The following is a 27782-nucleotide window of genomic DNA, read 5'->3' as shown; positions in this document are numbered from 1 at the left end:
TTCTTTTTTCAATGGAAGGGACCCCAAGAGGTCCAGACTTCCCAGGGCATCGCTCAGGAGCAGTCTGGTTTCTTTCCGGAGCTCAAGTTCCGTGCCCGGTGAAGTTGCTCCTCCTGATTCTAAATCGGTAGCAGCTCCGGGAGTTTGCTCGCCTCATAATCCTCCTTGCTGGGTTCCTTTCCACCCCAACCCGCACCTCCCCGGGGCGCTCCAGCTGTTTCCCACCCCCACGCCCAGGCGGCTACTGTGCACAGCTGGAGCCCTAAGCGGCGGGAGCACCAAAGCTGCCGCGGCCAAGGAAACCAGGCGAGGGCGCCGCAGACTAGGCTGTGCGGGAGGAGGCCGCGCCGAGCCCGGAGAGGGCGGCCAGAGCGGCTGGTGGGGGACCGCGAGCTTAGCATCTGGTGCCAATAGGCACGGCCCTGGCGCGGCCCCACATTCCCACACTGCAGGAACCTAGGCTCGCCACCTGGGAGGCGGCGCGCATCACTCCAACCTGCGTTTCATAAACCCTTCGGGAAATAGTTCTTCAACCCCATGGGCTAGTAATCAGCCCAACGTTCTCTCCAAAGAACTGCTGATTATAATTCCCGAGCGGGGCGGGGACCCAGATTTTAAATTGACTATTTAATGTCATCATCGTCATTATTATTAAAAGCCAGCTACCCTGACCTCTCCCTGCTCCCCGTCCCTTATATACACATCAGAAGTTGGATGGGAGGATGTTGAACTAGGGGGAGGGAGTAGGATTGTAAAACAGAATGATTTGCTAAGAAATCCGGGACCGAAAACGCAATTTACAAAACGGCGAGTTTTACGAGGTAGAGAAGGTAACTGTGCAGAAATTGCCCGGCCGCCGAACACCAGCTGCGCGTACTCGCTGAGCCGGCTGGTCCCGAGCGCGCCTCGTTGTGCCGTGCCGCCCCGGCAGCGCGAGGATTTCGCAGGAAGAGGAGGCTGTTCCGTGTCTCAGGCCCCGGCGTTGAGACGCTGTGGAGAGGGGTGCCCCCGGCTGCCCCGCGCCCCTTGCGGCCCGAGGCTCCCTTTCCCTGGCTGGAAGTGGAAACCGAGCTAGCCCTGAGCTGTCGCCTCGCCGGCGTTCAAAGCGCGCATTTCTCTGCAAGCTTCCCTTTTAGGGCAAAGCGTGGCGGATCATTCAAAGTTAACACCTTCATGCAGCCGCTGCTGCCTGGATGTGCGCTTATATGTGTATGTGTGTGTGTTTCTCTGACAATGTCAGACAAATCAGGTAGTTTTAACATTAAAGCCTACGTGTTCTATCTCGAGGCTTATCAGGTTTGTTCAAACTTTTGTGAGTGTGTGTGTGTGTGTGAGTGCGCGCGTGTCTCCACCCTCCTCTCGCTCCCCCAGCCCCACCCCCACCCCGCCTGTGCAGGGCGAAGTAGTCCTATATAGCGATGATAAATATCCCTGTTGATCACTTGATTGATTACCTCCCTGAAAGGTCACGCGGGCTCGCAGTAATTTCCTTTTGCCTAAGGCTCCCTTTTCACTTTTACTCCGGCACGACAGCTCCGAGTACACAGGATCTTTATTTTTTATTTTAACCCCTGAATGCAACCCCTCCCGAAAACAATGCAGACAAGAAAAATCGAATAAAATCAACTCGAGACCTTTTCGCTCACTCTCAGCCTCCCTCCCCATCTTGCTCCATTCTTTCTTGTCGCCCCCGCCCCCTCCTACTTCAGCCCCCCTCCTCAACTCAAATGTATTCTGGACACTATTTAATAGATGAGTGTCTTGCAAGTAAACTCAGGCGTCCCTTGGGTCTGCATTTCATGTCTGTGACTCTCTCCCTTTCTCTCCTGTGGACTGAAAATTCGGATTTAAACCACTAGACAAGCTATTAATTTAGCTAGGCTACCCAGGGTCCTGAACCCAATTAATTTCTAATAATTATAGCCCAAGGGGGCTAGATAGATCTCCCTGCCTCTTTCTTTTATTGCCACTCCACGCCACCGAGGTCAGCGTATAATAATAAAGCGTGTATTTTGAAAGCGATCTCCAGAACAGTGAGTTATTGCAATGAATGAAAATTGTTTCCATTTTGGCTAATTGAGCCGGTGGCCGAAAGCTGGAGCCCTGAGACTAAATAAAGAGGACTGTTTCATTTCAACATGAAGAAACCCCTGCCTAGCTCTGGTCACCCAGCGAGAGTTTAATTTCTTAACAGCCAACCTGAAACCCAGCGTTGGGTAAACAGTATTAATAATTGCATTACAATGATTAAATTAATCTTACTGGTAGCCAGGAGAATATAGATTGTGATTGAATAGCTTGATGTAAAGTTCACTGCACAAAGACAATAGGCCTCGAAATACCTCCATAAAGAATTCAAACTTTCTTCCAAAGATACCGTGGGGCCGGTTCAATTATAATGAGAGGAAAGGAAAATTTCCTTTTGCATGTAATGTATTGAAAATCGGTTATTTGCCATTTCTAACATTAATTTAAAAAATAGAGTTGGGGAAGGGATATACTTGTCTGTGTCTTTCTCGTCAACGTCCCATCTTCCTTCTAACTTCTATCTCAATCTCTTCACTTCTGCTAAACAAACAAAAACACGAAAAAAAAAGTGACAGCAATAAAACAAGCAAACCGAGACAGTCCGTAAACGCATCGACTTTCCAACGAGGCACTACTTCCAGGATGCTCGCTTCCGTGGGAGAAAACACAAGGAAACGTTGGAATGCAGGCTACTGTCCCCCAAGAAAACGAATTTCAGGAGGAGAGGGAAAGGCGAGAGGTGGGGCGGGGGCGGGTAGCTAGGGGAGCTCCGCCAACTTGTTGGAGGCCTCTTTTCTCTTGGGCCAGCGACAGCTCAGACATCCCGTCAGAGGGTGTCGGGAACTCTAGGGGCCGCTGAACAGACAGTCACCTGCTCTGATCTCACGGCTGGGACCTGGGACAGGTGGAAGTGACAGGGTCCAGGCACTTGAGAACGGGAACCGGCCGGGATGGACGCGCAGAGGTCGCGGCGCTATCAGCCGCGAGCACGACGGGTTGCTGCTGGGTGTTTGCTCCATCAGGTTAAACACACTTGAACTAGCAACTTAGCTCTTTATTAGCGCACACTTAGGGCAGAAAGCTAATGATAAAGAAAGAAACGGAAAAGGAGAGAAAAGGAAAAGAAGCCCAGCTTTTAGGTTTGAAAATAAAAAACGAATGATATTAAGAATACTTTATTTATTTATTTATTTTAAAGACGATGCCTTGTCTTTTCACAATGGCTTGGTCTGGGGACACAGAAGAGTTTGCGTTTATTATTTGTTAGAAGAGGTTGGATTTTCTCGTGGCCCGAAACTATTAGAAAGACCAGGGAGAAAGCTGGAGCACTGAAGCGACAGCGGACTTCAAAACCAGAAGGGGAGGTGTACTCCAGCCGCGCCTCATTCCGCCTCCCACTCCGCCAACCCCCCTTCTAGAAAAGTTTAAAAGACAGGGACCTTTAAATTTGGAGGTTCGGAGACTCTGATTTACTTCAATCTTCCACCTCCCACACAGTTCCCCTCACAGAACCCACCCCCTACCTCCCCAACCCTCCACGTGGTTTCTAATTTCTCAGCAGCAACAGCAAGCTCAGCTTCACATGTGGGTCTTGCATTTAATCTCAGAGTTTGGTACCTGGGTCCCCTCCTTTCCTAGGAACATTTTCTGCACCCCTCTTAACCTCCCGTCTCCAAGGGAACCCAGATATAGACAGACCCCCTGGGGATGAGGTGAAAGGGATTAACCGGAGGAGTGGAGGGGAGGATGGCGGTTCTTTTCTTTTCTTCTCTTTTTTTTTTTAAGCTACCTTGGCCGTTGGGCACCAAGGCAAGGTGCTCAGCTACCCCTGGGGTGCCTGGCAGGGAAGGTGAGGATTGGGGGAACAAGACCTAGATTTTGACAGCTGGGATCTTCAGGCGCTGCTGGTCTGTCCCCTGGCCTAGGAGATGGTCCCTAGAGAGTCCCTTACACCGATCAGAAGCAGCCTTATGAACTTCTTGCCAGTCAGCCTAGTGTTTTTCTTTCCCTAGAGGTTTTGTCCCCCTTTCCAAAGGCTCTCAAGCCCCATTTCTCCGTTTCCTCTGAGGACATTTGCTGGTCAGAGGGAAGGCACTTCTCCATCTAAACTGAGGGAAGCTGGTGGAGTCACATTTTGGGGGAAGTTTCAGAGTCAAAGACCTGTGGGAACCTAATAGAATGTTGGAATGGCTGGTGCTTTTGCACGCACCAAATATGTTAGCACACACCAAATATGTTAGCACACTCACCTTTATGCACAGGACAGTGGGAACTCTAGGTCTGGGAAAAAACCGAGGTGCCTCTTTAATTCAGAGTGGATAATAGAGTTCTCTTGTGCCCACGCGTGTGGGCACTAGAGCCTTCTCTTTTGGAAGTTGTTTTACTCCTGTTCTGAGTAACTCCCTCCTTTACCTTCCTGCTTCCCTTCCTCACATTTCAACCTTATACATCTGTCTCCCTTGAGACCTGTAGCTTGGTTCTCCAGGGACCTCTATCTTACAGCCAAATGCCCCCAGAATTACACAGCTCTGGATAAAGGAAAATGGTAGGCATCCTTAACAAGGACAAATTCCTTGAACTTTGATTCTCTTGAATAAAGAGATTTGCAGGCCATTGATATCCTTTGGGGTTGAACCTTGTTATTTGCTCTCTCATACCTGCACTCCTAGATTTGATAATAAATACCAACAGGTACGACTGGGCATTCTCAATGATTCCCCTTCCCCTCCACAGCCTTTGCCAAACTCATGCCCAGGACCTGCTTTTCTTTTCCTTTAACTTGAACATCAAGGATGTACTGTTGCAGCACGGAGACTGAAAAGATTGTAATTTTCTTTTATGGTGTCTGGCAGGATTTGCAACAGATATTAATGGAGACATAAATAGCACATGGAAGGTATTGAACAAAACTGTTTAATGCAAGAAGGTTGTACCAAAAGAAAATCTATACCTAGTTGGGATTGATTCATACCTTGTACACAGCTAGCCCCTTTAGGAATTCCCATTTCTGAGTGGCACTTCATTGGTAAATCCTGTAATTAAAGGAAATTTCAACAATGTATTTTTTTAAGAGTGTGTGATTTTCCCCCCTACTTCTGTTTCTTTTGACCCCGAGGTTGCAGGTTTAAGCGAGTGAGTGAAAATGGCAGGCAAGCAGAGCTGCATCGGGAGGCGACCGGGGCAGCAGTGGGGGAGGCCGGAAGGTGACAGCCGACCTCTGAGAAGGCAGGAGGTCTTTGGATGTCAAATGCCCGCGCCGGCCCGGACCCGGGAATCAAGAGTGATCATTACTACTTGGTAGGGAAAGAATACTGAAATGTCCCAAGGATGGCAGCAAGCATTGGTATTACAGCTAAAATCGAGGAAAAAACCAGTTATTTATTCTGCTTACAACCCTGAAAGCGGAAGCCGCAATAGCTTCAGTAGCAGTAGCAGCGGCAGCAGTAGATTTCTCAAGTTCAGGATGATTCTCACTTTCTCCTGGATTATTAGCCGAGGGTCCAACCCTTCTAGTTCTTTAATAGGAGAAGGGTTTTTAAAAAATGTTTTTAAAGTTTTTTCCCCCTCGCTTCTTGCTTCCCTCATAGATGGTATAGAAAAATGTCTGCAATTTATGGTGGGAAAAACAATAACAGTAATCATGATACAAGCTTGTTGGTGATTCTAACACGGAATCAATCCTCTGCCCAAGCCTTTTCAATTCCCCCCTCCCCTTTTTTTGGGCGAGGTGTCTGCTCCCCTCTGGCTCCCTGCGTTCGCTCCCCGCCCCCCGCCGCCCTCCCCGCGGCTCCCTTTCTCCGCCTCCTCGGCGATTGCCATCTGACAAGATCTCCAAATCAAAGTGATAAATCGCTCCAAACTTTTTTTGGCGGCGCTGAGATGTTGGAGGGGCTTCTAGCGCGCATGTGCGAAGGTGTCCAAACTGACAATGCTGGAGAGATAGCGAGTGTGGATTGAGAGAAAGGGAGAGAGGGAGGGAGAGAGAGTGAAAGAAGAAAATACAGAGAGTGAGTGTGTGGAAGAGAGAGAGAGAGAGAGAAACAGGAGAGAGAGAGAGAGAAACAGGAGAGAGAGAGAGAGAGAGAGAGACAGGAGAGAGAGAGGGAGGGAGCGAGAGGGAGAGCAAAAGAAGGAAAGGATCCAAGAAAAAAAAGCCCCAACCACACACCAGCGGCTGCAGGACTGGGCACAGCATGAGATCCAAAGGCAGGGCAAGGAAACTGGCCACAAGTAGGTGCAATATCCCTTTTCTATTGGCTTTTCCCCCTCCTCTGCCATCTTGCATATCTGTCTCTAGCGCTCCGGGAGGGAGAGCGGGCTGCCTCTTGCGCCGGGGCCCCGGGTGGAGGGCAGGCGGAGCGCAGCCCCAGCAACCTGCCGGTTCCAGTCTCTGCTCCCGGTCGCCCGCGCTCTCGCTCCCGGGTTGGGCGCCGGAGGAGCCTGGGCAGCCCTCAGTCCCGCGCACCGACCAGCTGTGGCAACCCCGGGGTGGGGGTGGGGGTGGGGGCAGCAAAGACTAGGGGTGGGAGGGAGGAGAGAGCGCGAGAGTGAGCGCGAAGGGGTGGGGTGGGGGGGAAGAGAAGAGGAGAAAGTCTCCCCCTCCCCTCCTCTTCCCCTCAGGCGGGGGAGAGTTGCCTCTGGCCAACCAGCTAGTCCCGGGTGTGGGAGGAGGGGGGCGCGGGGGATGGGGGGGCGGGCAGGAGAAGGGAGCCTTTTCGAGCCTCGGTTTGTTTCTGGGATTTGGGTAGGGTAGGCGGCTCAGAGGGAGCCGCAGTGGCGGCGGCGGCGGGCGGCTGTGGTGGAGTTGGGAAAAGTTGCGAGACGGCCGCTGGAAGTTGCGCGGGCGGGCGGGTGGACTGCGCCGAGCCGCGGCTGCGGTAGTGGGCGCTGTGCGCTCGGCCATGCTCTCTGGCGGGGCGCTGCGCGGCGGGAGGACTGCGGCGGGGAGTAGGGGACACCAAGGTGGGGGCTGTGATCGCGGGGTGGGGGCGGGGGGCACGGGTAGAGCAGAGCTACCGGCTCCGCACAGCCACGCGCAGGTGGGGAGAAAAGAGGCCCAGCGAGCGCTCGGAGAGCCGGGAGTGGAGGGCACACAGCCAGCGGCGGCAGCCTAGGAGCAGGAGGCAGAGAGAGCGCGCTGCGACCCGCGCACCTCGGGCTGGCTGGGCGCCGAGCAAACCCCAGGGGGCGGGCTGCCAGAGCGTTGGGCCGCGGAGAGGGCGCAGCGCAGCCTCCGGCGCTTCGTCTGGGTGCAGCCTGGGTCCAGGGTCAATAACCCTCCCCGGCGCCCCCTGCCTGCCCGACGCGGAGCGGCCTTGGTCTGGCGGGATGTGGGCTAAGGGGTTTGGGGAGGGGGCGGTGGGAGTCCCATCCCCCACTCTTACAACAAAAGTGTTGGATGACTCGCCTGGCTTTGCCGGCGGGGCCCACACTTTCCCACACGGTGTGATGCTCCGCCAGGACTGTAGGCGACAGGGCTGCGTTTGTCCAAATGCTTCTACTTCGAGTTGAAGGGGACTCAGCGGCACTGAGCCCCGGAGCAGCTCGGAGCGCTCCTCCTTGAGGTGTCAATACGCCGGGCTGGAGCTGCCTCGGGAGTGGACAGGCCGCGGTTCGCTCTCCCACACTCGCACTCGCCGAAAACAGAACTCTCTAATTGTGTTGCTTACGGAACGCAGAAATGAGAGATGGGAGGTGGGTGGGATGCTTCTCCCCAGCGAAATCCCAGTCTCCCCCCGCGCGACCCTCGCACATTAGAACCAAGTACGGTAGGTATCGTATCCACGCCTCCCTGGTCACTGCGTCCCTGCAGCAGCCCGGGAAGTCGGCGGCACCTCGGCAGGCTCGGCTTCGCGGGCAGAGGAGTCGGCGGTGTAGCCCGGCGAGATGCTGTCATCCCAGGCGCCTTTCCAGTGCTTTGTGCAGTCCTCATCTAAGCACTCGTACGCTCCACAATACATCTCCTTTCCCCTGGGTCTGAGAAATCAACCTAAATATAGGGCTCTTTGAGTCATCAGTCCATCTGTTTCTCTTTTGGGTATTGTTCTTTACACTCGCTGCTGCAGTGTCAAAGGGCGCCGGTGGAACTGTTTTCCCTGTTTGCTTTTAAATGAGGCCGATGTCTTTATTTTCATCTGAAGGGAAATAAATGTACATATACTTGAGGTTTGCGGGCTTCGATTTGGACTAAAGGTTGGGAGAGAGAGAGAGAGTGTGTGTGTGTGTGGGGGGGGGGAGTTGGCGGCAGTGGGGTGGTGGGTGGGGGTGGGTAGCCCTTTTCAACCATGCCTAAGTTGTGAAGTGAAAGCTTAAGGCTTCGCGCCGCGACTCACTGCCCAGTAACTTCTGAAGTGAAAGCAGAACACAAAATCCTTCGAATTTTCTTGAGCAACTTTTTCAACTATTTTAATTGCCAAGCAAGACATACGATGCCGTCTTAAAATATTCCCGCACGCACAGTCCACTCAACATCCAGAAACTGAGCCTCGTTTCCGATCTGATGATACTTGTCATTCAACTGGTAGGAGACCCATTTATTTTGTCCCCAGGGTCTCTAAGGATGCCGCTGCTGCTTTCTGATAGCTAGATCTCAACTCTTACAAACTTTTACTGAGCCTCAGATTCCCGCTTGCACTGCTCCAGCTGTTGCTGCCGCAGCTGCCTTTCTCAGACAGAAGCGCTGCGTTGCAATTCTTCAGTTACAATCTGGGTAATAAAGGAAATCATATTAAAACTACAGATTTTTGTATTTTAAAGCGCGATTTCCTTCCCCCGAGTAGCGCGTGGCGGAGATGGTTGGTGACCCCTGCGGTGCAATCATCCAACGAAAACTTCACTGCTCTGCACCAGTTTTTCTTTTTCTGGGTTTAGAAGGGGCGTTGTGACTACAATACTTTAAAAAACAAAACTACCTTTATTGTGGCAAAAGAAAACATTACAATGGAAACAAATTACATATAAATAGTTGTTTTCTCGGTAGCTTGTTGTTCTTTTGGTCTTTTGTAAATTTCTTTGGTGGTCTTAAGTCCTGATTTGGCCTTGGCTACAGTACAGGAGCCCATGGACCTAGACCAGAGACCACGGACCCTGAAAATACCCACTGAATCTACACCGAGATTGAATGCACAACGCAGTTTGCAACTTGTAGGGCTTGTATTTTATACAGTAGTTGAAACCGATAAATTCGTTGTAAATCATTTGGGAAGATTAAAAAATTTAATTAAAAATAAAATGAAAGGCAGGAAGATTGACATTTGTAGTGCCTAACGCCCCTGAATTTTATTTCCATCTTTAAGAAAAGAAAACTAAAAGCCAAACCGACTCTGGCAGCGCGGGGAGACTTCCCAGCCGTTTTCTTGGGCAGCTAGGACAGCACCTGGGCCGTGCCAGAAATGCCAGTTACTATGGTCCTGATGGATGGAAAGGAAGTGCAGGTTGGGTCTGCCCAGCAGGTCTAAAGCCTGAAACACCGAAGCCACCCTTACCTTACTTCCCCAAAGTGACAACGCGCGGGAATTCAGTCACAGCAGAGAACGAGTTGCATCCAGTAACTTCCTTAGCTACTGGCCCCCCAGAAGTCTCGTAAAGTCGCAAAAGGCGATGCGATTAGCAAGACGGCGGCGAGGGGGGCACTTGTTACTCCTACACTTGCTCTCTGTTTAAAAAAAGGCTCTGAAGTAGGAAAGGTAGATGCAGACCCTTTCTCCCGTCCTTAAACTACTCACCTTGTCAGCCCGGTACCTAATATAAACACAACAAAACAACCCCTCCCCCCCACAACAACAAACACAACACCCAGATTCAGGCATTCACTCTCTGTATGCCCACCTACTTGGGTTTTCCTTCATCCTTAAGAAACTCAGATGAAAACAGAGCTTTGTTTTAAAAAAATACTTTTATTTGTTTATTTCAGATTGCTTCTGAGGAGGAAAATCCTTCTCCCAACGGAGGCCGAGGCCCCTTCTAGGAAGGCGGTTTATTTGCCGTTACTTGACCATTACCCCGGTTTAGAGCTTCTTTATTGCATTTGGCACTTGGAGCACAGTCTTCTTGCAGTATTTTGATGTGTTTTGCCAAAAAAAAAAAAAAAAAAAAAAAAAATCTGTGTTTAGGGGAAGGTTAATTACGCTTTTCATTCTTCCCTCATCTCCAGCACTGTGGAAGGGAACGGTTCATTAGCTGTAGAGGCAGAAAGGCTAAAAAGCAAGGCTTCTTTTTTATTTGTAGGGACTGCAGAGTTGCAGGTCTTGGCTATAGAGTGCCTGTGAGTGTGTGTATGAGTGTGAGTGAGTGTGACTTTTGCCGGGTAGCCCAGCTCCCAGGCTTTCTGAGCCAAGGCCTCCCCTGAGCCCTGGGGCCGGTTTCCTGCAAGGACAGACAGTCAACATGTAGGACTAGAAATTAACATGTCATTCCACGAATTTGGTTTTTTTCTTTCTTTCTTTCTTTCTTTCTTTCTTTCTTTCTTTCTTTCTTTCTTTCTTTCTTTCTTTCCTTCTTTCTTTCTTTTCTTTTTTTTTTTTTTTTTGGAGTTGAAGGTAAGGAGTCGTAAGCAATTTCTCTTTAAACATGTTACTGTTTGGGAGTTTATTTTATTTTTGTAAGTTGGGGCCAGGTTATCCGAGGCTGCAGTCCTGACCTGGGGCAGGAAGGGGGGACGCCCTCCTCCCCGGGCTAGAAGGACAGAGAGCGGAGTTTCCCCAGGCACGCCCGGCTCGGCCCCCTCTCTCCCGGCACCCCCCTGCGCGTTGCCTCCGCTGGAAGCGGGCGGCGAGATGGAGAAACTTGACTTGTCATCTCCTGGTCACCGGCTTTTTCCCTGTTCTCAAGGCATCCAGAGCCCTGTTCCCAAGAGCTGAGCCCTCCCATGCTTCGTCTCAAAACCGTCTGGTGCTGGGGAAGTGGCCCAAGATGGACGTAGGGGTGGGACTGGGGAAGCCCCAGTGAGGTGGGAGGCAGTTGCTCACTCAGGGGACCCCCTACACCTCGCTCCTTAGGCTGCTTAGCTCAGGGCTCCAAGGTTTGGCCAGAACTCTTCTTCCCCTCTCCAGTCTCAGAGGGGCTGCGTGCCTGGCGCGCTGCTTCCCTCGGAGCTGGGTTTACATTGACAGTGTAAACTCACACCCACACATGTGCGTGCACACCCACACACGTCTTGGCTTCAGGAAGACAAGGAGCACTCTTGTGCGGAGGGCAGGCACACACTCACTCATTCACTCTCCCTGTTGAGACAGGCTCCTTCCTAGCCTCATAGGGCAAGGGAGAGTGGGTTTGGGGAAGAGATGGGGTGGGAGGGAACAGTTACACTCTGATGATGCCAGGTACATTTTTTTTGGAGTGACGGTTAACCCTTCTTCCGCTGGAAGCCGCTGTCTAGGCATTTTCTAAAACGGTCTGTGGGGTCTGCTTTTCTTTTCTCCTGGAAGGCGCAGGATAAATCATCAGTTCCCTCCCTACTTCCCCACTCCACTAGCCACGGTCTTCTTTCTAAAATTAGATTCCCCCCTTCCCACTCTTCTGGCCTTCGGAGTTTACCAGGGAATTTTCAAGGAAATTGGCTGTATAGTGAGAACAAGTGTGAGGAAGAGGATAAAGGGGAGACAGACAAATCGATCAGAAAACCAGAGAGGGAGACAGGAAGAGAGAAATAGTGTAGTTCTTCCAGATCCTTAGTTTGCACACAGATTGGTATTATCCTCCCCAGCCCCTCCAGGAAATGAAAAAAGTATAATCCTTGTTAATTACCTTTGCTTACTACAAGCCATACAAGAAACTTCAGAGATGTCTCTACATAGGGAAGAAACTGTTTACAAGACTCTTTCAAAAGTGTGACATATTGCTCTAGTTCAGCACTAAAAAGCTAAACACACTTAGCCTCCTTTGAAGTGCCCTGGCTGGGGCAGCTTATTTGAGTGTGGTTCAGATATTGCTGTGGGTATAACTAATGGCTTCTACCTATTTAGCTCAAGTGGGAGGAGAGAAAGGCCTGAATTCCTTGTCCAATGGGTCCCTCTGGAGACTGGGTTCTGGCTTCTTGCCAATTCTGTACAATGTCAACATTGAATATTTGAATTCCCAGACTCTATTTAACAAGTTTCTAAATAAATAAACTCATTGTGTGTCTGTGTTTAAAATTATTTCACCTCTTTCATAAAAGCTACAGCATCTTATTACATTGGCCTTGCAAGTTGATTTTAAAAAAATAAACAAACAGATCTCAAGGCATTTTAATAGCCAGATCTCCATAATTTGTATGTATTGTGAAGCCATTCTCTTATGTGTGGCTGTGTAGGGGCTACTTAGAGGGACTGTGATAGTGAATTATAATAAAAACCCCAACTAAGTTCAGAAAGTCAGTGAAATATTAACTGCGTCTAAAGGGTGCCTTGACAGTGTAACTTTAGTGTATTTAGATATTTGTTAATTTTGTCTACTGGGTCTACAGGGGACAGAGAGCCACACTGATGTGTTCTAAATGATTGTCTGAATACAGATCCCCCTTCCCTGTTGGTATCAGTAGGTCTAGAACTCTGCCCAGATGGTTTTGTTTCTAGGTATTTTTTATCTGTGTATGTCCTTGTAAGTCGGAAGGAGTAAGTATATAGATATTATCTTCATATTTCACTTTGGTGAAAAAAACCACAAGTCCTATGGTTTTACTAACTACTCAGCATTTAAACATCCATATAGCATTTTTATCTATATAGAAACATAGTTGTTCTAAGAAGTACATACTGAATTTTTTTTAAGGCAAGTTCTAATCATTTTGAAAGTGTGGACCACATCTGGAGTTGTTAGGAAAGAAAGTGGAATTTACTCTAATTTATGTGTATAAAATACAATGTTATTAGAAAGAATGGGATTTGAAAGGGCACACAGCAAAACCCATAACATTTAGTGGGTAATGTGGAGAACTCAAAGCCAAGACAAAAATACCATCAACCCATGCAAACCCTAAAATAGATTACAATGACCTCAGCCATTTTCATTTTCAAAAATAATAGCCATGATTAAAATGGGGGAGTGTTTTGCTTGGAACCATACTCTTCGGCATTATTATAAAAGCTGTTTTGTGGTTAAAGAACTGTTTCATTATGGAAAAAAAAGGGAACTGAATTTTTAATCAAATTCCTGACTCTTCAAAAGCGCTCATTCTTGAATTAATTCTTATTTTGATTTTAGTTATTATTCTTATTCATTAGCAAACATGCTTTTGGCTTGTATATTCAGCCAAATTCTTGACTACTGACTTTTATAACAATTCTAAAGGAGAAGTTTATTTAGAAAAGAGATTTTATTATGTTAGTAAACATGTGTGTAGGGGTCATTAACTACACAACACAAAGAACCAACGTTTCCTAAACCTTGTTCAAGAACCTGCCTAAATGAATTAGTTGTATATGTTAAGGTTGTTCAAATGATGACATTTATGAATGAAAGTGCTTGTACATGGCAGTTTTTGTGCTTTGGCGATGGGCTGGCTTACATAACAAATATCAATGTGCTAGGCCCTGTGCTCAGGCAAGCCATGTTCCCTATTCTCACAAGCATTACAAACGTGCACATCAGTGTTTGAATCTGGGCATGATCCCTGATTGAAAAATCAGGTCCTCTTCAAGTTATTGAATGCCTCTGAGGCCCAGCATCTTTACCTGTGAAGTGGGAGTTATAATACTACCCTCCCTGGCCTCTGTGAGAGTTAATTGGTATAATGTGTGCAAAGTACCTAAGGCGCATGCTCAATAAATCTTAGTGGGTTTCAGTTTCCTTATAATTTATCAGTTAAATTTTCTGAAGAAGAAACATCCTTTTTTCCCCCCTCCTGTTTAATGTTTTTATCCAGTTTCCTTTTTAAAAGCATTTACATGTCTACAGTAAGCATTTTGTATGTCTTCTCAATAAATTATGCCCTCAGAATGAAGGGAAGTCATATCTAAAATTTGAGCACATTGAAACTGTCCATACCAAGCCAAACTAGGCAGTAAATTTGTTCTGAAAACTTGAGCATCTTCCTTTGCCCTTTATTTGGAGTAGGGGTGAGGGGGATGTGTAAATAAAATGATTGAGATTTCAACTTTTCCCCATCGATTTTGGCATTGTATAGCCACACAGCCCTAATTTAGTTTTGCATACTCTCTAGTTGTCATTAGACAATAATCCCTCCTGAATGAAAATTTGACTTTTAATGGATTGAGTTTGTAAGTCACTTTACTACGGCGGCTGGGTTCCTCCTCTTTAAATGAATGGATTAGACTAGAGCAGAACTTCTAAATTTGCAGGTACCATAAATGAGTGAAGCAAGGTCGGTATAAGCCTTAAGCTCTCTCCTATTTTTATTTAATTTTTTGACACCCAGCCTTTGTATTTCAGAACAAGAGGGAGTGGTGGGGATGGTGGGAAACTGGCAGTTCAAGACTCCTCTAAAGGTGGCAGCTTCTCAGCTCCAGCTCACTGTTACCATTTGGGCAAGGGGGTTCAGGGCCGCCAGGTCTTCTACTTTTTAAGAGAAGCCACAAATCTGGGTTTTTATGTAAATTTTCTCTACTTTATGAAATGTTGATTCAATTTTAAAAAATTCTGCAGGCCCAACCAAACACCTCTGCCTGCAATATATAGTTTGTAGGGTTTGCAATGTCCAGATTCATTGATTTCCAAGAGTGCTTCAAAGTTTCATTTTATGGTGATATCCAGAAGGGTTTTTGAATATTACCTTGTGTTTTTAAGATCTATATCTTCCTCCCCACCCCAAGTTAATATGTGTGTGTGTGTGTGTTTTGATAGGTGGAAGTACTTATTACAGAATCTGATATCTGGCCATTTATCTGGAAAAATAGTCTTTTACAACCATGTTGTGTCTTTCTTTCCTTCCATGCCGTTTCATCATTAATTGGCTTAAGAAAATAAACTGAAGCATTCCTTCCCCTTCTTGTAGCCACTGGCCACCATTCTTTCTTATTTCTCACTAAACCCAATTCTTTGATTTGTGGGCTGGGGGTTGGGCAGTAAATCATTAGGAGACAGTCATCTGTGGTTTTCCACAGTGGGAGAAAGAGTCATTTGGCTACTGTGGATATTCAGAGGAAGAGTTCACCCCTGCCCTCCTAGGAGAGTCCAGATGTAATGTCCTGTACATCTGTAACTGAGGAACCCAACTGATTTTTAAGACCTGAACCTAGGATGGAGAAATTAGTTTTTAAGGGATGAATGTCTTATTTGACAAGAGTGGCTTTCCGTGTAGGAAGGTCATATATGTTCGGGGAACATGTGAAAATAAACATACTTTGCTCTGTTTATTAGCATGAGTTGTATTTCTAGCAGAAGTGATAGGTGAATAATAGGTAAAATTAAGTCTTTAGGATTAAAAGGTGTGGTGATGGAATATCAACACAATGGACTCTCCTGATAAAGATTTGACTGAGCACTTTGTAATATCTAACTCAATACTGTAGTCATGGGACTTGTCAGTGAATACATGTCACTATCAGTGAATATTGTTGCGAATATCATCGGATAATGCAATGCTTTTAGAGGAAGATTCTGAGTAGTGATGAACCATGCATATAAGCATTATCAATGGGTTATCACCTTATTCCCAATCTTTATACCTGATGCTGAATCTCAAATTCCTTAGCTTGGCTGTTGAGGGCCTCTACTTTTGTGCCAGAAGAATGTGGTGACTCTTGAGTACAGGTTGGGAGTGAGATTTGCCTGGGTTTGAATCCTGGCTCCACCATTTACTAGCTGGTCGAAATGAAGGCAAGCCACGTAACATTTTTGTGCCTCAGTTTCCTTGCTTATGGACTAGAGGTACTTACCTTATATGAGGATTTGATCAACTAATGCATTTAGAGTGCCTTAAATAGAATAAGAGCTCAATACATTATTTTATTGACTTTTCAGGCTTGTCTTATTCAAGACTGGTCCATTCAGCCTACCTTGTTTACTCATTCTGTACCTCTCAGTCTCTTATCAGCCTACTCTTGTGTTTCTACTATCCAAATTTTGGCCATAATGTTGCCATAGTTTGTAATCTACCCATACTGTACACTGACTGTCAAAATCTAACTCCTCTAAGATTTCATTTGAACTCCTTCTTCTTCACGATCTCTCCCAGAGATATGACTTCTGTATGTCATTTCATTCCAATAGTACGGAATTGTCTTTACCTATCATCAGTTTGGCATTTTATTGTAAATTGCTTGTCTTCATAGTATATACCTTATTTTTCTAGATAAACTGTAAAACTCCTGGAGAGCCCATTTCTGTTTTGTATAGCACCTAATACTATGCTTTGCATATGGCAGATATCAATGTGATTAGGTGATGGTGGTTAGCAATGGGCTTTGGTGGATTATGTGAACCCCTTCAATTTCTTTGGCTGTAAAACCTGTGCAGTTAAGTAATGTTGGCACCAGAATTCTGGGATATCTGACATTTCAAGTGCATACTAAATCCACAATTGACCTATTTTGACAGTGATAAACCACCTGGAAAGTGGAGTATTATTCCTAATTTTCACCAATAATGTCCCTCATTTTGCCAGTGCAGGTATAGCCCATGACCCCTCACTTAAATCACAAATTGTTATTGATCTTAAACTCTGTACTAGACCTGATTCTGGAGAATGTCAAAGGAGTTAAGGTAGAAATGGTAAAACGTTCTGTGGACTCATGTAATTCCTAGGGATTTGGGAATATTCAGTTTACAAGTCATCAGAAGCCAAGTTTTTAGCTAAATTCTAACACCAATTTAGGCAGTTTTGCTGCCTAATACTCATGCTCTATTAATATAGAGCATGGTGTCAAGCATTTTGTTGTATATTTAAATGCACTTTTATGATTAAAGATTCTTTCAAACAATTTAAGGTTGATAGATAATGTATTGAATCTTGTTTTACTGATTAAATTAACCCAACTCACTCAACTCTGTTCCCTTAATTCAAGTGCAAACATGACTTCTTCTTCTCTGCCCCTCCCCACTCCTCTAACCCCCATCTGTCATTTCACAAATCGACCATCTCTATAGAGAAAATAGGACTGTCTATGTCTTGGACAACTATCCTCAGGTCTTGAATGATTACAGGCTTTTAGTGCCTGGTAGGAGTTTTCTTTTACCAAGAACAGCCATATACGGTTTCTTGTGCACTTAAGACTGCTCCTAAGTCAATGGGAACCCCTTTAAATGAGGGTAAGACTAAGACCCACAGCTTTTGTGCTTTGCATAGACTTTACCTTTGGTGGGAACTATGAAATTAGTAATAAAATGTTTCATGATAAAATGATAATAAAAACGAATGGAGGGATGGAATAACTACCTTGGTTTTGGCTAGGGTCATAGTTCATGACCTTCTTTTGGGTCTCAGACTCCTGTGAGAATCTCATAGAAAGTATGGAGCTTCTTTCCAGAAAATACACATGCAAGAAACATTTTCATACAATTTTAGCAGCTCATGGATTTCTAAATTTCTAAATGGTTGAATGGGGGTTCAACTATTTTTTCAGACTTTATTCATCTTAGCATGTTTATTATAAAACATCTTAAAGTTTTTATCAATCTTTTTTCATTATTTTATAAACAATATTTTTCATGTTACAAAATTTATACACAATAATTTTTAAATGAAAAGAATGTATCAAATAAAAATGAAAGTTATTTTCTTTCTTTTTTGTCATAAATTGCCTGCAGATGACCACCATTCATCCTTTAGTGTAGCTTCCAGCAGATTTTTTCCCCCATGCATATATTAGCACATACATACATATAGATTTACAACTTTTTACAGCAAATTGCCTTTTCTTTTTTTTCTTCTTCGTAGGTTATTGGGGTACTGGTGGTATTTGGTTACATGAGTAAGTTTTTTAGTGGTGATTTGTGAGATTTTGGTGCACCCATCATCCGAGCAGTATACACCGCACCATATTTGTAGTCTTATCCCTAGTCCCCTTTCCACCCTTCCCCCCAAGTCCCCAAAGTCTATTGTATCATTCTTATGGCTTTGCATACCCATAGCTTAGCTCCCATATATCAGTGAGAACATCAATGTTTGGTTTTCCATTCCTGAGTTACTTCACTTAGAATAATAGCCTCCAATCTCATCCAGGTCGCTGCAAATGCCATAACCAAAAAAGAAAACTACAGACCAATATCCTGATGAACATAGATGCTAAAATCCTTAACAACATAGTAGCTAACCGAATTCAACAACATATCAAAAAGATAATCCACCATGATCAAGTGGGTTTCATACCACTTGCAGGGATGGTTTAACATACACAAGTCAATAAATATGATACACTACATAAACAGAATTAAAAACAAAAATCACATGATCATCTCAATAGATGCAGAAAAGGCATTTGACAAAATCCAGCATCCCTTTAGGATTAAAACTTTCAGCAAAATCGGCATTTAAGGGACATACCTCAATGTACTAAAAGCATTATTTTATTGTGACAAACCCACAGCCAACATAACACTGAGTGAGGAAAAGTTGAAAGCATTCCCTCTGCGAACTGGAACAAGACAATGATGTCCACTCTCACCACTCCTCTTCAACACAGTACTGGAAGTCCTAGTCAGAGCAATCAGACAAGAGAAAGAAATAAAGGGTTTTTTCTTTTTTTAAACTTAATATACCTTGGATCTTTTGTCTGTATGTATCAATCTAAACCATTCTTTTTAAAGGCAGAAGATCCTCTATTGTTTGGATCTAACACATTTCATTGAACCAATTCCCTATGGATGACATTTGGGTAGTGTCCAGTTTTCAGAACAAAACAGACAGAGAAGTTCCCCAAACCAGGATCCAAAGGAATATGAAAGTGAAGTCTGCAATTAAAGGAAGCTCACAGTTCAGGGTGAAGTGTGCTGGCCTCTGAGACACGGGCACAGCAGGGCTTTGGGAAGGTCATAGAGGGTTGTTTCACTGTCAGGGCAGATCAGATTTCCAAGCATCTTTGCCTTCTGGAGGATCAAGGGTCTAAAACCAGAGCTAAGGTATATCTTTCTAAGATGCACTGTGATATATCTGTGCTATTTCAAGTTTACTGGATTATTCCAGGTCTTATATTATGCCCCATTTCCATTTCTTCCTGCTGCTTGGAACAGGCTGTAGCTGAAATCAATCCATGTAGCCCAAACTGGGTAAAGATAAGTAAGTTGTCAGAGTTTCAGGCCTCAAGGCTTTTTTGTTGTTGTTAAGTGATTTCCTTGTTTGTGTGGGACATTATTATCATATTGCCTTATCCTGTACATGTACCTAAAGCCAACTGAGGCTACGAGACCCACCAAAACTTTTTTGTTGTTCTTTAAAAAATTACTCACAATAATTTCTAGCTTATGAATTATAAAGACCATTTTTATAGACAAATGTTTTTCGCTGGGTAATCAGACTATGGGAAAATTTTTATAATGGAAACTATCTTTTACTTTTAACTATAGCATAAAAAATATGACAGTATAGTGTTACACACTAAAGCCCATCAGATGCAAAATTCCAGTTTTTGATTATAAGTTATAAACCAGGATAGAGAGACTTCTGAAAAGTGGTTTTCTTTGGCAATGATGTTGTTGATTAAATATAAAAAATTCAGAAAAAATTAGTTCAGCCCATTCCTTTACACAGAAGCTTACAAAAATGGAATAGCTGGGTTTTGGTTCTACTGGCAAGAACTATTTTGCTTATTAAAACTCATTGGATTATATCAGATTGCAAACATATTGGACATTTTAGGTTGGATTTGAAAAGGTACCACTCAAGGAATTAAAATTATTCATATAAATCTTTAAGGGATTAATTTACTTTGCAATTTTAATTCCTTAGAACACAATATTTTGTTTCAAATGCGTACTTTTTTGGTGTGGATGTTTACTGGTTGTTCCATGAGGGCATTACTCTATTAACATTTTTCAAAGTATATTTTAAGTTAGATCAATCAAATTGAATTAATAAATAGTTATTGAGTACCTAGTATATGTAAGGCATGATGAATTAAATCCTATAAACACTCAATTTCCTGAAAATATTGAACACCGACATTTGACAGACATACATATACCCCTGACAATGATTTATTAACAGGGACAAAGATATCCATGACTACAAACTGGTTTTGTGAACTTGGAATACTGAATCCTAAGCCTGTCTCTTCTGCAGATATTTCGTTTTCCTATTTTTTTTTTTTTTTTTGAGATGGAGTTTTGCTCTTGCCTCCCAGGCTGGAGTGCAATGGCGCGATCTTGGCTCACTGCAACCTCCGCCTCCTGGGTTCAAGTGATTCTCTTGCCTGAGCCTCTAGAGTAGCTGAGACAGGGTTTCACCATGGTGCCCAGGCTGGTCTTGAACTTGTGTGCTCAAATGATATGCAAGCCTCAGCCTCCCAAAGTGATGGGATTACAGGAGTGAGCCACCGTGTCAGCCTGATGTTTTCCTGAAAAGTCTGCCTATCACATTTGTCTGTTGTTAGGGAAATGCTGATTGCAATAACTGAGTAAGATGTAAGATGTATTTACACAGCCTATAAACACTTTATAGAAATATAACCCTTGGGTCTGCAGATGGGCGAATTACTCCTTCCACGCTCACAGTTTTAGTGTATTTTATCCTTTGTGCAGTTAGAGCAAACTTCCCCATCACAGTTCAAGAACAAGTTCTCTTTAAAGGAGCTCATTCCTTCAGCTTCTTGCCACTTACAGCTTTGTCTGAGAGCAAAGATCTGATTAAAATGCCCAAACTGAAGTCTCCATGGTTTCCAAAGGTGTATCTTTCTGCTAGGTTCAATTTTTATCCAGTAGAAGATAGTGCTACTCCCAAACTGACATAAACTCACAGAAGTGGCTTGTCTCTCAGGCTGGCATGTGATTTTCTTGCTCATGAAACAGAAATAAGAATAAAAAGCACTGCCTTCTCTTCCAACTGTCTTTGCCAACCATCTTGCTGAGCTATGTGTATGCATCCAAGCCAATGTTCCAGCCACTAGGCTTGGCAACAGAAATCAGTGCATTGAACATCGTTACTTTTGGGCACAGTCTGAAATTCTAAGCAAAATTCCCCATTTGCCTAAAAGCTTAAGATGCTAGTGATTTGCGTATTCTGTTGATAATGATGCACTATTAAAATACCAGCAGAGACCGTGGTTTGACCCATGAAGCAGCATTGTATCGTATATATATTTTTGACCTAAAAATACTGGGTAGATTGATCATTAGAGGATGGGAAATGTCAAGGTAAAGAGCATTATATGTCTAGGATTTTCAAAGTGCCTCATGGTCTGTATATCAGATTTCTCTTTCTGCCCTCGAGTTATGGTAATATCAGTCACCAAGGTTTTATTTTCAAGAAGACAAAATACTCTGATACCTAATACAGTATAATGAGCTCCATCTTAGTTAACCTTCCAAGTGAATCCTTGGCATTGGCCAGGACTTGTAGAATGTGACATTTGTTTCCTTCTACTGCTTCTGGAGTAATTTACCTAACCATGTCATAACATCTCATTATGAAGCTTGTTAATTACTAATAACTTTCCTAAGAGGAAAATGCTCTCTGTGGTGTTTTGAGCCCTCCCCGCCTTGAAGATAGGGACTTGTTTTTTTCTTAGGTGTGATCATCTCAAAACTTCAGTATATTTTGCGTACCGTAAACATGTTTTCTGGTGAATAATGCTGGCTAGGACGTAAGGATGTAGGGGTTTGAGTCTCAGGTTTGCTACTCATCAGTATGGTATCCTTCTGCAGGGCATTAACCCTCTGAGTCTCAGTGTCCGCAAGTGTAAGAGAGGAAAAATAATTATCTCTGGCTTCTTCCAGGCCAGTAATGCTAACATAAGATGGCATATGTATAAGCTTTTATCAGCTGCAAAAAGCTGTGTAAATTTAACACACACTTAGAATTTCTTATTATAAACTCTAGAAATTATAGAATATTAAAAATGCTAAGAGGGTATTAAGAATGTAGACTCTGGAACCACATTATTTAGGTTTTGCAATTTTAATTCCTTAGAGCACAATATTTGTTCCAAATGCATATTTTTTTTGGTGTGGATGTTTACAGGTTGTTCCATGAGGGCATTACTCTAGTTAACATTTTTCAAAGTATATTTCAAATTAAATGGCTTGGCTCTATCACTACCTAGCTGCGTGGGCATTGGCCAGCTATTTACTTCTCTGTGCCTGAATGTCATCATCTGTAAAATGGAGATAATTTATAACAGCAACAATAATTAATAACGCCAGTCAAGGTTGTTGAGTGTTCATGCATCATTACAGTTAATCCTCACATCTCTATGAGGTGGAGGATATTATTGTCTTAGCTTAGAGATGAGCGCTCTGGAGACATGTTTGTTCTTTGCTCCAAGCCTCTCAGCTTTAAGTGCAGAGCCAGGATCCAAACCTTGATCTGCTTTACAATAAAGTCCAAGAACTTAATCTGAATGAATGCTCCCCTGCCTTATTTTTTTAAATCCAGAAATAAAAGTAGAACATTACATTGCCTGGGCATCCCAAAGCTCATAAAAGGTAATAAGATTTTGGATAAAAGACACTTTAACTTAAAGAAATGCTTTCATACAACTCTTAGTAAAGAGGAATTTTGCTGCAATTTAAAATGAGAAAGCTTCTTTTTATGGTAGGGGCTGGTCATCACTTCATCTTTCATTTTCTTCGTCAAGTTATCTGCATTGTGATTTTCTATCATGTTATGATTTTAGTTTTGTTTAGGGAGCTCCAAACGTCTTGGCTGAATGAATGACTTAGGGATACTTCATTACTTCATTGCCTGACATCACAAGCTAATTATACACTATCATTTACCAGTGGATAGATGGTGCTAGATTCAGATTTTCATTTCCTAAACAATGTATTGTGACAGTAAATATGCCCAAGCTCACCAGTATATTTTTAGGGCAAGGAAAGCTAGCTACAACTTTCTAATTTTTTTTTCTACAGTACTTGAAACCAAGTCCTGTTCACTTATCCTCAATTTTGTTTTAATATCCAAATGACTTGGGCCTGCAACAAAGTATTTGACTGGTTACTTAATTGAATAACCTGTAGAATTTAGATAAGGAAAGCCTAATGAGCTCTCAGATCTAGTTCTTTTTTTATTATTAATTAATTAATTAATTATTTATTATACTTTAAGTTTTAGGGTACCTGTGCACAACGTGCAGGTTTGTTACATATGTATATATGGGCCATGTTGGTGCGCTGCACCCTTTAACTCGTCATTTACATTAGGTATGTCTCCTAATGCTATCCTTCCCCCTCTCCCTCCCCCTCCCCCCACCCCATGACAGGCCCCGGTGTGTGATGTTCCCCTTCCTGTGTCCAAGTGTTCTCATTGTTCAATTCCCACCTATGAGTGAGAACATGCGGTGTTTGGCACATGCACACGTATGTTTATTGCGGCACTATTCACAATAGCAAAGACTTGGAACCAACCCAAATGTCCATCAATGATAGACTGGATTAAGAAAATGTGGCACATATACACCATGGAATACTATGCAGCCATAAAAAAGGATGAGTTAGTGTCCTTTGTAGGGACATGGATGAAGCTGGAAACCATCATTCTTTTTTTATTTTTAGGGAAAGAGCAGTGGACAAGTTAAGAGAAGAGACAGTGACTTTCAAATACGGCTGCATAGAATCACTTGGAATGCTTAAAAATACTAACCCCAATCCAATTAAATCAGAGTTTTGGGGATGGGACTCAGGTAGTGGAGAGCAATGTGAGTCCTGGACATGAGAAACTGGGAAGCAGGAGGTCATTTTGATTAAACAATAGGGAGATAGCAGGGCTATTTCCAAATGCTACAATTGGGGGCTACTTCTAGCATTATATATATTTTCATGTAGGGCTACCTTTCAGTTTTTACAGGCATAGGGTTGTCTTTAAACTAGATAATGATCTTGCTTTCTGCCTATGATTTCTGGCCTTTGTAGCCACAACAGATGAGAGATTTTCAGTTGTGAAAGGCCATTGGTGGGGAAGCTTCATCACAGAGAGTGGATGTTTGTGGAGAATCCAGAAGCTCTGATATCTTTTTGACCATTTTGATCTGGTGGCCATTTCTAAGGAGACAATAATGTTTCTTCAGATTAAACAACAAAGTAAACAATAGAAAAAACCCCCAGAATCAGCAACTGCTTTATGAGAGAGCACTTTACTATTGCTAGTCACTTTTGTCTTTTGGTTTTCTAGAATTCCAGACATAAGTGTTTCTGCCAACCTTCCCATGCAAAGGGAGCAAAGGGAATTCTAGAGAAGGTATGCAGGGAAACCAGAAAAAAAATTACATCTGTCTACTCAGAAATGTTAAAAAGTAGGATATTAGGTTTTAGGGTGGGATCGGCCTATATTTTAGGTAGGAAGTTTAGATGTTGAACGCCAGTGGCCCTTATGCTTGGTTGGTTTTAATCAATGCTATCAGTCACATACTTCCATATACGTGAAAATTCATTAAATAATCTCATTTGTTGTTGTTGGACAGCCTAGGTATGTTCAGTTGCACCTGAGTGTAAATTTGGTCTGTGTTCCTAATGGTTCTGGAGGTTTAGTTGAGATCAGTGGGACGGACACAGAAACAGACCCTGTTGAGAAACAGAGTCATCTGTGTGTACTTATGCTGAAGGAGAATGGCTTTACTCAAAGACAGGACTAAGTCAGTAAAGAGGCATGAGTGTGTATTTATAAAATGTGTGCAGGTGTTTATCTTTGGACACCTGAAGGGCCCACTCCTTCAGTTTAGTTTTAACTGTTTGTTTAAAAACTATTAATAATTTTGCACAAACCTCTGGGAGATTTCATTTGGATTTTGCAGTTTATTTCAATGCTGTTTAATCTAATTGCCCCTTTGTTTTGTTCCCCCAAAATGATCGCTTGAGTTTTATAATTTTTAGAATTTCCTTTGAACCAACTGTAAAGGAATATGATGGTTCAATTGTTGAAAAGAGAGATTAAAGCCAGGTTTTTATGAGAGTTTTGAGTTTTAAAATTATAATGCCAGTGTAAGATGAATATAAAATATAAAATGGCAGGGGCTGGGTGTGGTGGCTCACGCCTATAATCCCAGCACTTTGGGAGGGAGAGGCAGGTGGATCACCTGAGGTCAGGAGTTCCAGACCAGCCTGGCCAATATGGCAAAACTCTGTCTCTACTAAAAATATAAAAATTAGCCAGACGTGGTGTTATGTGCCTGTAATTCCAACTACTCGGGAGGCTGAGGAAAGAGAATCGCTTGAATCCAGATGCCAGAGGTTGCAGTGAGCCGAGATTGCACCACGGCACTCCAGCCTGGGCGACAGAGTAAGACCCTGTCTCAATAAATAAATAAATAAATAAACAAACAAATAAAATAAAATGGTAGGAACTGAACCAAGAGTAGAATTTTCTAGCCTCAGGAGTGGGGCTTCAGAATCATAACTATTTGAGATAATCTATGTATTTTAAGAGTATTATAAGTTATGGTGCAAGAGGAGTTTGTAGCATAGTATATGATAAACTAAAGAAAATAGAATGATTCTATTCTACAGTTGAGGCTTGAAATAAGGAAGATGAGGGTAAGTTTTTTTAGGCAATCCATATGAGAGGGGTGAAACTGGTAAGAGAATGCTGGCTTACCTATTTCTTAGCGGCTAGACTGCATATATTTGTTGCTATCAGAGGCAGTTTTGTGACTTGTCTAATGAGAGTTGAGTATCTCTAGTTGAGAGACATCTTTTTCACTACACAGAAATTATTCATTTCATTTTCACTGTGATAAATAAAATAGTTTCTGTTATAGAGTGTTTACATACCATTGAGATAAAATAGGAAGCTCTATTCTAAAAGTTAGACCCAATATTCTGAACCCAGTGGAGATGAAGGCCCAAGGTCAGGCCAGAGTTGTCGTGGTGCCCTCAGTTAATGTTTTTGAAGCTTCCACCTGGTGAATGATTTTGGATGAAGGATTCTTTTTGTAATTCTATAAGTGACCTAATTCTCTCTTATGAAGCCTATTTTGAGAGTAAGCAGAAGGAAATGGTAGTAATAACAAGATTGGTTTGTGCTCATTCACACTTTCTGCCATTTGGATTCTGGGAGTGGTGGGGTGGGATACAGGATGGCAGAAGAAAGAATTTGGAAGAAAAACAGATGTGTAGCAGAAAGGGGGTGTGCAAGGTGGACCACATTTGGGGTACTTATTAGAGGGTTTCTTTAGAAAACACAGTGCTAGTAACTCAATATTTAAAGGCTCATATTTGGGGGTTCACATATTTCCATTAATAGTTCTGTGAAAAGAAAATTTAGCAAAATCAGATTGATGACTGCTGTAATTTAATTAGACTCCAGCCTCATAAATATGCAATGTTATTTGAATGAGGAGTTGAATTATTAGGCTCCCTGAGAAAAAATGACAATTTGGTTTGCTTCAGAGTTTGTTGCAAACATTTCTGCCCTTGTATAAATGTGTAAAATGATTTGGTAATTTAAACACTAGAAGAAAGGCTAAATTTAATTGACCAGTTGCAGTAACCATTTGTAGATATTTTTTGCTCTCTTTACAGCCCTGACTCTCTTTTCCTGTTTTGTGATTGCAGATATTCCTCTCTTGAACCATGCCTTCTATAATAGCTTTGGGAGATGCTATTGGGTTTTCATTCTCCTGATAATTTCACACTGCCTTAAATCCTTTGCATGGTGGCTTTACTAGCACATCCAGAACAAACTATTAAGACTTTATAATGATATTAAAATCATTCAGTTGGCCAAAGAGACTTACTGATTTTTTTTTGATAGGTTGGCAGGATGAAGTAGGGGAAGGGAGCATGAGAGTACTTTCTTTTTTTTTTTTTAAATTAACCTTTGTTTTGAATAAAACCCTGGCCAGGCTAAATACCTGAAACTGTGTGAATTGATAAGCTCAATCTCCGAGATAATTTGGCAACTCAGTGTACTGGAGCCCTCTCCATAACCATGGTCACTCTCCGAGCAGTCAGATTTTTGCTCTTTTATCTTCTCTGAACTGCTCTTTACTTTTGGCCAAGATTCTTTCCTTTTCACTTTTTTTTTTTGTTGTTAGTTGGCTTAAGAACCTACCCTACAGTGGATGAATTTGCAGTTTTCTTTTTTTTTTTTTTTGAGATGGAGTCTCGCTCTGTTGCTCAGGCTGGAGTGCAGTGGCGCGATCTCGGCTCACAATTTGCAGTTTTCTTAATGTTTTATCAGTTACCCGACTATTTTAAAATCCCATTTCTAAATATTTTCCTTCTCTCTTGTCTTCCCTTCACATTTGAAATGGATAAAGCAGAAGTTTTGTTTTTCATGCCTGCCTTGCCCAGTCACCATCTGCACCATCTCTGTATTCTTTCTCTTTTTAATTCCCTGCAAGTGTTGCACAGCCCTGTATTCTCTTTATGCCATTTTGTTAGATTCTTTGCTGAAATGAAACATATGATTAATAAATGGGAAGGCCTTTACTAGTGATTGATAACTACTCTTAGAAACACTGTCATTTGCAATTCATTAAATGCCTTATTTGCCATTTATATTTACTGAAAATTGATACTCTATGTATTAGTTCTTTCTCAATGACCGATCACTGGTAAATGTATAATTAAAAGAGAGCTTAATTCCAATTTGTCTTCATTTCTCCTTGAAATAATCTTACAGCTGTCATATGGAACTTCTTCTCCATTCCAATGCATTCCTCTTTGCCAATGCCCACAATTGTTCTCCCTTATTTATGAATTCCTTTCCTTAGGGCAATATCATA

The 27782-nt window shown here is 43.2% G+C and overlaps 1 protein-coding gene across 4 annotated transcripts in view; it reads left to right on the top strand.

The window, feature by feature from the left end:
* The first annotated feature begins 5888 nt into the window (after positions 1–5888).
* MECOM (MDS1 and EVI1 complex locus) overlaps positions 5889–27782 on the top strand; it is a 581780-nt gene continuing 559886 nt past the window's right edge. For 3 of the 4 annotated variants that reach the window (XM_054482464.2, XM_054482462.2, XM_054482461.2), the window contains exon 1: positions 5889–6258. In XM_054482464.2, the coding sequence (XP_054338439.1) occupies positions 6222–6258 (37 nt within the window). In that variant the 5' untranslated portion in view covers positions 5889–6221. The remainder of the gene's footprint in view (positions 6259–27782) is intronic. The other variant, XM_054482469.2, reaches the window with a different exon arrangement.

Source organism: Pongo pygmaeus, chromosome 2 (genome assembly GCF_028885625.2).
Source record: "Pongo pygmaeus isolate AG05252 chromosome 2, NHGRI_mPonPyg2-v2.0_pri, whole genome shotgun sequence".
NCBI classification, from domain to species: domain Eukaryota; kingdom Metazoa; phylum Chordata; class Mammalia; order Primates; family Hominidae; genus Pongo; species Pongo pygmaeus.
Note: the sequence above shows the minus strand (reverse complement) of the source record. Positions and strands in the feature narration are given on the sequence as shown.